Source organism: Mytilus californianus, unplaced genomic scaffold (genome assembly GCF_021869535.1).
Source record: "Mytilus californianus isolate M0D057914Y unplaced genomic scaffold, xbMytCali1.0.p SCAF_2, whole genome shotgun sequence".
Classification (NCBI taxonomy): Eukaryota; Metazoa; Mollusca; class Bivalvia; order Mytilida; family Mytilidae; genus Mytilus; species Mytilus californianus.
In genome coordinates this window covers 125,776,302-125,788,534 of record NW_026262668.1, presented here as the reverse complement: position 1 = coordinate 125,788,534, position 12,233 = coordinate 125,776,302, and the positions used below count along the sequence as shown (strand labels likewise).

At 33.5% G+C, this 12,233-nt stretch overlaps 1 protein-coding gene across 1 annotated transcript in view; it reads left to right on the top strand.

Annotated features, from left to right (window-relative positions):
• The window catches only part of LOC127727801 (mucin-2-like), a 116,419-nt gene that overhangs the window by 29,834 nt on the left and 74,352 nt on the right, over positions 1-12,233 (top strand). Inside the window, exons 12-16 of the mRNA XM_052234917.1 lie at positions 8-146; positions 3,146-3,325; positions 6,770-7,032; positions 7,422-7,560; positions 10,560-10,739. Coding sequence (XP_052090877.1) covers positions 8-146; positions 3,146-3,325; positions 6,770-7,032; positions 7,422-7,560; positions 10,560-10,739 — 901 coding nt within the window. The remainder of the gene's footprint in view (positions 1-7; positions 147-3,145; positions 3,326-6,769; positions 7,033-7,421; positions 7,561-10,559; positions 10,740-12,233) is intronic.

Genomic DNA, 12,233 nt, shown 5'->3' with positions numbered 1-12,233 from the left:
TCAACAGGCACAACCAAATGGCATCGTAGAACTGGAATTTATCAAACCTCAGTTGGCTGACAAGATAACATTGACAATAATACCTGACCAAACACCTAATGCAACTCCTGTTGTAAAAAGTGTCACCGTGGAGGCTTGTATTAAAGGTAACTAATTTTGTTGTACTGTACATTCAAATTAACCATTAGATTTGATAAACTGCTCCGTAAAAAACGATAGAATGTTAAAATGCATATAATCTTATGTTTGCCATATTATATTCATTCATATGTATTGACAAAAGAGTATGAACAATTTTATCTTTAAATCCTTTTTTATTGAATATAACTATCAATGTTATGTCTTAATTTGAGATTGCTTGTAGACATGGATTGAATATGTTGAGGTTTGACCGTTCATGATAAAGGCTACTGAAAAAAGCGCTCGGTCGGACACAATTGATTTTCTGTTATTTTCATATATATGACCAACAAAACAACTTTCATGTCATCTTGAATTTGAACACTGCAAAACAATCCCATATGTTCCCTTTTACTTGATTATTATATTTTTGCTTCATTAGTGGAGGACAAAATCGACATCTTAATGTATAGATGATATTGACAATTTATTCAGTTATATATGTGTTAAAATAAATGTACTAAGCCTGTGATGACAGTGATGTTTTCTGTAGCTCTGACCACAGGACAACCAGCCACAACACCTACATCGTCTCCAGTGATTACCTCTGGAACACCTTCTACAGCGTCAACCCCAACTACAGGTACTCAAGCTGGAGCACCAGGAACAAGTCCACCTTTGATACAAACAACTCAACCGTCGTTAACCACTGGACCCGCTTCTACAACTGCAGGTATTTTTTAAAGTCAGAAAATCTGAATTTCATTATCGTTGTTGTTTTACATGACAAATACGTTGTTGTCCTGCAGATAAAGCCCCAATGAACATCGTTTCTATGTGTAAATCACATTACATAAACTGCTTGATAAATGAACTAGGGATTGACATTTCACTTGAAAACTCAACATTTACCCCAACGACACTAACCAAGGAGGACGTATTGTATAATTATAGGGTCTTTTGTATGTTTCTTTTGAATTTCAACCAAAGATGCGGAACGTGATCTTCCTTAACTGTATTAAATACCTAAATTGAATAAGTGTCCTTACAAACAACGTTATAGTACTGGGTCTTCCAAGTACTCCACAAAACCTCTTTCTAAATCATTAACATCAATGTATTCAGCAACCAAAGCCAGGCTTCAAATTTATTGTAAAACTACCTATTCTAGAGTAGGTGTGAATCATATACAGATGCTAAAAAAAGTTTAAAGATCTGTTAGAGAACATACAATCTAAGACTATTTCGTATTGCAAATAGTATTAAGATATTTTAATTTTCTATACTTTACACAAGTATTTCCCATTCCAAACTAAAAGGCAAATTAAAAGAGTTGATCCTATTTTGTTCATAAGAAAGAAAGGCCAACATAGGTACAAGTGTCTTGACTTAAGAGGGAATAAATCGTACTTTGTAAAAGAATCACTCTGATTCAAACAAGCAATTCTCTGAAACTGATATTATCGAGATGTTTGATGTCTTGATTGACAACATAATTGTTACGTTTGGAAGACGTTATTTCAACTAACAATCGGCATCCCCATAGGAGCCAACTGTGCGGCTCTTTTTGCCGACTTGTATCTTTAATCATATGAGGCTGACTGTATACAGGAGTTTTTTTTTAGGAAAAATGAAAGGAAACTGGCATTATCCTTTGACTTCACTTTCCTTGTATTCTAATTTATACTATTGCTTTTTGAATTTTTAGTTTTGGAAAAATGTCCGGACGATGCGACAAAGGGCCCATTAAATTTTGAAACTGTGACTTCTTCATCGAATCCAGATGGTGCTGAAAACGCTTTAACACCTTCAGGATGGAAACCGTCAGCTGAAGACGAAAAGCCAGTTTTAGAGTTATCAACAAGTGACAGTAATCCGATAATGAATGTTGCTCTAAAAACAGAATTTGTTGACAGTATTGTTGTCAAACTTTATAATGACAACGTTTTAGTTTATGAGGAGACTGTCAAGGTATGATATTTTATTATTATCATCTGATTGTAATATTAATGAAAAAGAAGACAACTTCAATTTATTAACTACGAAACGCACGAAAAGCAGTTCTGAAATTATAGTATAACCAAAGAATGTTTACAAATTACGTTAAATGTACTCAAGTGTCATTGTTTAGGGGATTATGATTCTTTTCGTAAAGACATGAACATTTAGTCTTTGATTACAATTATATTTTAGTAATGCAACGTTGCATTAAGACTATAGTTTTCTGTCAATACTAAGCACTGTGTATATTGGTAACACCATTTAAGGTAAAGATACCCATTAAATGACACTATACAATGCAATATAGTACTCCATAATAAGCACATTCATACATTCAGAAGGCTATGTATTTCAACAGGCACAACCAAATGGCATCGTAGAACTGGAATTTATCAAACCTCAGTTGGCTGACAAGATAACATTGACAATAATACCTGACCAAACACCTAATGCAACTCCGGTTGTAAAAAGTGTCACCGTGGAGGCTTGTATTAAAGGTAACTAATTTTGTTGTACTGTACATTCAAATTAACCATTAGATTTGATAAACTGCTCCGTAAAAAACGATAGAATGTTAAAATGCATATAATCTTATATTTGCCATATTATATTCATTCATATGTATTGACAAAAGAGTATGAACAATTTTATCTTTAAATCCTTTTTTATTGAATATAACTATCAATGTTATGTCTTAATTTGTGATTGCTTGTAGACATGGATTGAATATGTTGAGGTTTGACCGTTCATGATAAAGGCTACTGAAAAAAGCGCTCGGTCGGACACAATTGATTTTCTGTTATTTTCATATATATGACCAACAAAACAACTTTCATGTCATCTTGAATTTGAACACTGCAAAACAATCCCATATGTTCCCTTTTACTTGATTATTATATTTTTGCTTCATTAGTGGAGGACAAAATCGACATCTTAATGTATAGATGATATTGACAATTTATTCAGTTATATATGTGTTAAAATAAATGTACTAAGCCTGTGATGACAGTGATGTTTTCTGTAGCTCTGACCACAGGACAACCAGCCACAACACCTACATCGTCTCCAGTGATTACCTCTGGAACACCTTCTACAGCGTCAACCCCAACTACAGGTACTCAAGCTGGAGCACCAGGAACAAGTCCACCTTTGATTCAAACAACTCAACCGTCGTTAACCACTGGACCCGCTTCTACAACTGCAGGTATTTTTTAAAGTCAGAAAATCTGAATTTCATTATCGTTGTTGTTTTACATGACAAATACGTTGTTGTCCTGCAGATAAAGCCCCAATGAACATCGTTTCTATGTGTAAATCACATTACATAAACTGCTTGATAAATGAACTAGGGATTGACATTTCACTTGAAAACTCAACATTTACCCCAACGACACTAACCAAGGAGGACGTATTGTATAATTATAGGGTCTTTTGTATGTTTCTTTTGAATTTCAACCAAAGATGCGGAACGTGATCTTCCTTAACTGTATTAAATACCTAAATTGAATAAGTGTCCTTACAAACAACGTTATATTACTGGGTCTTCCAAGTACTCCACAAAACCTCTTTCTAAATTATTAACATCAATGTATTCAGCAACCAAAGCCAGGCTTCAAATTTATTGTAAAACTACCTATTCTAGAGTAGGTGTGAATCATATACAGATGCTAAAAAAAGTTTAAAGATCTGTTAGAAAACATACAATCTAAGACTATTTCGTATTGCAAATAGTATTAAGATATTTTAATTTTCTATACTTTACACAAGTATTTCCCATTCCAAACTAAAAGGCAAATTAAAAGAGTTGATCCTATTTTGTTCATAAGAAAGAAAGGCCAACATAGGTACAAGTGTCTTGACTTAAGGAGGAATAAATCGTACTTTGTAAAAGAATCACTCTGATTCAAACAAGCAATTCTCTGAAACTGATATTATCGAGATGTTTGATGTCTTGATTGACAACATAATTGTTACGTTTGGAAGACGTTATTTCAACTAACAATCGGCATCCCCATAGGAGCCAACTGTGCGGCTCTTTTTGCCGACTTGTATCTTTAATCATATGAGGCTGACTGTATACAGGAGTTTTTTTTAGGAAAAATGAAAGGAAACTGGCATTATCCTTTGACTTCACTTTCCTTGTATTCTAATTTATACTATTGCTTTTTGAATTTTTAGTTTTGGAAAAATGTCCGGACGATGCGACAAAGGGCCCATTAAATTTTGAAACTGTGACTTCTTCATCGAATCCAGATGGTGCTGAAAACGCTTTAACACCTTCAGGATGGAAACCGTCAGCTGAAGACGAAAAGCCAGTTTTAGAGTTATCAACAAGTGACAGTAATCCGATAATGAATGTTGCTCTAAAAACAGAATCTGTTGACAGTATTGTTGTCAAACTTTATAATGACAACGTTTTAGTTTATGAGGAGACTGTCAAGGTATGATATTTTATTATTATCATCTGATTGTAATATTAATGAAAAAGAAGACAACTTCAATTTATTAACTACGAAACGCACGAAAAGCAGTTCTGAAATTATAGTATAACCAAAGAATGTTTACAAATTACGTTAAATGTACTCAAGTGTCGTTGTTTAGGGGATTATGATTCTTTTCGTAAAGACATGAACATTTAGTCTTTGATTACAATTATATTTTAGTAATGCAACGTTGCATTAAGACTATAGTTGTCTGTCAATACTAAGCACTGTGTATATTGGTAACACCATTTAAGGTAAAGATACCCATTAAATGACACTATACAATGCAATATAGTACTCCATAATAGGCACATTCATACATTCAGAAGGCTATGTATTTCAACAGGCACAACCAAATGGCATCGTAGAACTGGAATTTATCAAACCTCAGTTGGCTGACAAGATAACATTGACAATAATACCTGACCAAACACCTAATGCAACTCCGGTTGTAAAAAGTGTCACCGTGGAGGCTTGTATTAAAGGTAACTAATTTTGTTGTACTGTACATTCAAATTAACCATTAGATTTGATAAACTGCTCCGTAAAAAACGATAGAATGTTAAAATGCATATAATCTTATATTTGCCATATTATATTCATTCATATGTATTGACAAAAGAGTATGAACAATTTTATCTTTAAATCCTTTTTTATTGAATATAACTATCAATGTTATGTCTTAATTTGTGATTGCTTGTAGACATGGATTGAATATGTTGAGGTTTGACCGTTCATGATAAAGGCTACTGAAAAAAGCGCTCGGTCGGACACAATTGATTTTCTGTTATTTTCATATATATGACCAACAAAACAACTTTCATGTCATCTTGAATTTGAACACTGCAAAACAATCCCATATGTTCCCTTTTACTTGATTATTATATTGTTGCTTCATTAGTGGAGGACAAAATCGACATCTTAATGTATAGATGATATTGACAATTTATTCAGTTATATATGTGTTAAAATAAATGTACTAAGCCTGTGATGACAGTGATGTTTTCTGTAGCTCTGACCACAGGACAACCAGCCACAACACCTACATCGTCTCCACTGATTACCTCTGGAACACCTTCTACAGCGTCAACCCCAACTACAGGTACTCAAGCTGGAGCACCAGGAACAAGTCCACCTTTGATTCAAACAACTCAACCGTTGGTAACCACTGGACCCGCTTCTACAACTGCAGGTATTTTTTAAAGTCAGAAAATCTGAATTTCATTATCGTTGTTGTTTTACATGACAAATACGTTGTTGTCCTGCAGATAAAGCCCCAATGAACATCGTTCCTATGTGTAAATCACATTACATAAACTGCTTGATAAATGAACTAGGGATTGACATTTCACTTGAAAACTCAACATTTACCCCAACGACACTAACCAAGGAGGACGTATTGTATAATTATAGGGTCTTTTGTATGTTTCTTTTGAATTTCAACCAAAGATGCGGAACGTGATCTTCCTTAACTGTATTAAATACTTATTTTGAATAAGTGTCCTTACAAACAACGTTATATTACTGGGTCTTCCAAGTACCCCACAAAACCTCTTTCTAAATTATTAACATCAATGTATTCAGCAACCAAAGCCAGGCTTCAAATTTATTGTAAAACTACCTATTCTAGAGTAGGTGTGAATCATATACAGATGCTAAAAAAAGTTTAAAGATCTGTTAGAGAACATACGATCTAAGACTATTTCGTATTGCAAATTGTATTAAGATATTTTAATTTTCTATACTTTACACAAGTATTTCCCATTCCAAACTAAAAGGCAAATTTAAAGAGTTGATCCTATTTTGTTCATAAGAAAGAAAGGCCAACATAGGTTCAAGTGTCTTGACTTAGGGAGGAATAAATCGTACTTTGTAAAATAATCACTCTGATTCAAACAAGCAATTCTCTGAAACTGATATTATCGAGATGTTTGATGTCTTGATTGACAACATAATTGTTACGTTTGGAAGACGTGTATTTCAACAAACAATCGGCATTCCCATAGGAGCCAACAGTGCGGCTCTTTTTCCCGACTTGTATCTTTAATCATATGAGGCTGACTGTATACAGGAGTTTTTTAGGAAGAATGAAAGGAAACTGGCATTATCCTTTGGCTTCACTTTCCTTGTATTCCAATTTAAACTATTGCTTTTTGAATTTATAGGTTTGGGAAAATGTCCAGACGATACGCCAAAGGGCCCATTAAATTTTGAAACTGTGACTTCTTCATCGAATCCAGATGGTGCTGAAAACGCTTTAACACCTTCAGGATGGAAACCGTCAGCTGAAGACGAAAAGCCAGTTTTAGAATTATCAACAAGTGACAGTAATCCGATAATGAATGTTGCTCTAGAAACACAATTTGTTGACAGTATTGTTGTCAAACTTTATAATGACAACGTTTTAGTTTATGAGGAGACTGTCAAGGTATGATATGTTATTATTATCATCTGATTGTAATATTAATGAAAAAGAAGACAACTTCAATTTATTAACTACGAAACGCACGATAAGCAGTTCTGAAATTATAGTATAACCAAAGAATGTTTACAAATTACGTTACATTGTACTCAAGTGTCGTTGTTTAGGGGATTATGATTCTTTTCGTAAAGACATGAACATTTAGTCTTTGATTACAATTATATTTTAGTAATGCAACGTTGCATTAAGACTATAGTCGTCTGTCAATACTAAGCACTGTGTATATTGGTAACACCATTTAAGGTAAAGATACCCATTAAATGACACTATACAATGCAATATAGTACTCCATAATAGGCACATTCATACATTCAGAAGGCTATGTATTTCAACAGGCACAACCAAATGGCATCGTAGAACTGGAATTTATCAAACCTCAGTTGGCTGACAAGATAACATTGACAATAATACCTGACCAAACACCTAATGCAACTCCTGTTGTAAAAAGTGTCACCGTGGAGGCTTGTATTAAAGGTAACTAATTTTGTTGTACTGTACATTCAAATTAACCATTAGATTTGATAAACTGCTCCGTAAAAAACGATAGAATGTTAAAATGCATATAATCTTATGTTTGCCATATTATATTCATTCATATGTATTGACAAAAGAGTATGAACAATTTTATCTTTAAATCCTTTTTTATTGAATATAACTATCAATGTTATGTCTTAATTTGTGATTGCTTGTAGACATGGATTGAATATGTTGAGGTTTGACCGTTCATGATAAAGGCTACTGAAAAAAGCGCTCGGTCGGACACAATTGATTTTCTGTTATTTTCATATATATGACCAACAAAACAACTTTCATGTCATCTTGAATTTGAACACTGCAAAACAATCCCATATGTTCCCTTTTACTTGATTATTATATTGTTGCTTCATTAGTGGAGGACAAAATCGACATCTTAATGTATAGATGATATTGACAATTTATTCAGTTATATATGTGTTAAAATAAATGTACTAAGCCTGTGATGACAGTGATGTTTTCTGTAGCTCTGACCACAGGACAACCAGCCACAACACCTACATCGTCTCCAGTGATTACCTCTGGAACACCTTCTACAGCGTCAACCCCAACTACAGGTACTCAAGCTGGAGCACCAGGAACAAGTCCACCTTTGATTCAAACAACTCAACCGTCGTTAACCACTGGACCCGCTTCTACAACTGCAGGTATTTTTTAAAGTCAGAAAATCTGAATTTCATTATCGTTGTTGTTTTACATGACAAATACGTTGTTGTCCTGCAGATAAAGCCCCAATGAACATCGTTTCTATGTGTAAATCACATTACATAAACTGCTTGATAAATGAACTAGGGATTGACATTTCACTTGAAAACTCAACATTTACCCCAACGACACTAACCAAGGAGGACGTATTGTATAATTATAGGGTCTTTTGTATGTTTCTTTTGAATTTCAACCAAAGATGCGGAACGTGATCTTCCTTAACTGTATTAAATACCTAAATTGAATAAGTGTCCTTACAAACAACGTTATAGTACTGGGTCTTCCAAGTACTCCACAAAACCTCTTTCTAAATCATTAACATCAATGTATTCAGCAACCAAAGCCAGGCTTCAAATTTATTGTAAAACTACCTATTCTAGAGTAGGTGTGAATCATATACAGATGCTAAAAAAAGTTTAAAGATCTGTTCGAGAACATACAATCTAAGACTATTTCGTATTGCAAATAGTATTAAGATATTTTAATTTTCTATACTTTACACAAGTATTTCCCATTCCAAACTAAAAGGCAAATTAAAAGAGTTGATCCTATTTTGTTCATAAGAAAGAAAGGCCAACATAGGTACAAGTGTCTTGACTTAAGGAGGAATAAATCGTACTTTGTAAAAGAATCACTCTGATTCAAACAAGCAATTCTCTGAAACTGATATTATCGAGATGTTTGATGTCTTGATTGACAACATAATTGTTACGTTTGGAAGACGTTATTTCAACTAACAATCGGCATCCCCATAGGAGCCAATTGTGCGGCTCTTTTTGCCGACTTGTATCTTTAATCATATGAGGCTGACTGTATACAGGAGTTTTTTTTTAGGAAAAATGAAAGGAAACTGGCATTATCCTTTGACTTCACTTTCCTTGTATTCTAATTTATACTATTGCTTTTTGAATTTTTAGTTTTGGAAAAATGTCCGGACGATGCGACAAAGGGCCCATTAAATTTTGAAACTGTGACTTCTTCATCGAATCCAGATGGTGCTGAAAACGCTTTAACACCTTCAGGATGGAAACCGTCAGCTGAAGACGAAAAGCCAGTTTTAGAGTTATCAACAAGTGACAGTAATCCGATAATGAATGTTGCTCTAAAAACAGAATTTGTTGACAGTATTGTTGTCAAACTTTATAATGACAACGTTTTAGTTTATGAGGAGACTGTCAAGGTATGATATTTTATTATTATCATCTGATTGTAATATTAATGAAAAAGAAGACAACTTCAATTTATTAACTACGAAACGCACGAAAAGCAGTTCTGAAATTATAGTATAACCAAAGAATGTTTACAAATTACGTTAAATGTACTCAAGTGTCATTGTTTAGGGGATTATGATTCTTTTCGTAAAGACATGAACATTTAGTCTTTGATTACAATTATATTTTAGTAATGCAACGTTGCATTAAGACTATAGTTTTCTGTCAATACTAAGCACTGTGTATATTGGTAACACCATTTAAGGTAAAGATACCCATTAAATGACACTATACAATGCAATATAGTACTCCATAAAAAGCACATTCATACATTCAGAAGGGTATGTATTTCAACAGGCACAACCAAATGGCATCGTAGAACTGGAATTTATCAAACCTCAGTTGGCTGACAAGATAACATTGACAATAATACCTGACCAAACACCTAATGCAACTCCGGTTGTAAAAAGTGTCACCGTGGAGGCTTGTATTAAAGGTAACTAATTTTGTTGTACTGTACATTCAAATTAACCATTAGATTTGATAAACTGCTCCGTAAAAAACGATAGAATGTTAAAATGCATATAATCTTATATTTGCCATATTATATTCATTCATATGTATTGACAAAAGAGTATGAACAATTTTATCTTTAAATCCTTTTTTATTGAATATAACTATCAATGTTATGTCTTAATTTGTGATTGCTTGTAGACATGGATTGAATATGTTGAGGTTTGACCGTTCATGATAAAGGCTACTGAAAAATGCGCTCGGTCGGACACAATTGATTTTCTGTTATTTTCATATATATGACCAACAAAACAACTTTCATGTCATCTTGAATTTGAACACTGCAAAACAATCCCATATGTTCCCTTTTACTTGATTATTATATTTTTGCTTCATTAGTGGAGGACAAAATCGACATCTTAATGTATAGATGATATTGACAATTTATTCAGTTATATATGTGTTAAAATAAATGTACTAAGCCTGTGATGACAGTGATGTTTTCTGTAGCTCTGACCACAGGACAACCAGCCACAACACCTACATCGTCTCCAGTGATTACCTCTGGAACACCTTCTACAGCGTCAACCCCAACTACAGGTACTCAAGCTGGAGCACCAGGAACAAGTCCACCTTTGATTCAAACAACTCAACCGTCGTTAACCACTGGACCCGCTTCTACAACTGCAGGTATTTTTTAAAGTCAGAAAATCTGAATTTCATTATCGTTGTTGTTTTACATGACAAATACGTTGTTGTCCTGCAGATAAAGCCCCAATGAACATCGTTTCTATGTGTAAATCACATTACATAAACTGCTTGATAAATGAACTAGGGATTGACATTTCACTTGAAAACTCAACATTTACCCCAACGACACTAACCAAGGAGGACGTATTGTATAATTATAGGGTCTTTTGTATGTTTCTTTTGAATTTCAACCAAAGATGCGGAACGTGATCTTCCTTAACTGTATTAAATACCTAAATTGAATAAGTGTCCTTACAAACAACGTTATATTACTGGGTCTTCCAAGTACTCCACAAAACCTCTTTCTAAATTATTAACATCAATGTATTCAGCAACCAAAGCCAGGCTTCAAATTTATTGTAAAACTACCTATTCTAGAGTAGGTGTGAATCATATACAGATGCTAAAAAAAGTTTAAAGATCTGTTAGAAAACATACAATCTAAGACTATTTCGTATTGCAAATAGTATTAAGATATTTTAATTTTCTATACTTTACACAAGTATTTCCCATTCCAAACTAAAAGGCAAATTAAAAGAGTTGATCCTATTTTGTTCATAAGAAAGAAAGGCCAACATAGGTACAAGTGTCTTGACTTAAGGAGGAATAAATCGTACTTTGTAAAAGAATCACTCTGATTCAAACAAGCAATTCTCTGAAACTGATATTATCGAGATGTTTGATGTCTTGATTGACAACATAATTGTTACGTTTGGAAGACGTTATTTCAACTAACAATCGGCATCCCCATAGGAGCCAACTGTGCGGCTCTTTTTGCCGACTTGTATCTTTAATCATATGAGGCTGACTGTATACAGGAGTTTTTTTTAGGAAAAATGAAAGGAAACTGGCATTATCCTTTGACTTCACTTTCCTTGTATTCTAATTTATACTATTGCTTTTTGAATTTTTAGTTTTGGAAAAATGTCCGGACGATGCGACAAAGGGCCCATTAAATTTTGAAACTGTGACTTCTTCATCGAATCCAGATGGTGCTGAAAACGCTTTAACACCTTCAGGATGGAAACCGTCAGCTGAAGACGAAAAGCCAGTTTTAGAGTTATCAACAAGTGACAGTAATCCGATAATGAATGTTGCTCTAAAAACAGAATCTGTTGACAGTATTGTTGTCAAACTTTATAATGACAACGTTTTAGTTTATGAGGAGACTGTCAAGGTATGATATTTTATTATTATCATCTGATTGTAATATTAATGAAAAAGAAGACAACTTCAATTTATTAACTACGAAACGCACGAAAAGCAGTTCTGAAATTATAGTATAACCAAAGAATGTTTACAAATTACGTTAAATGTACTCAAGTGTCGTTGTTTAGGGGATTATGATTCTTTTCGTAAAGACATGAACATTTAGTCTTTGATTACAATTATATTTTAGTAATGCAACGTTGCATTAAGACTATAGTTGTCTGT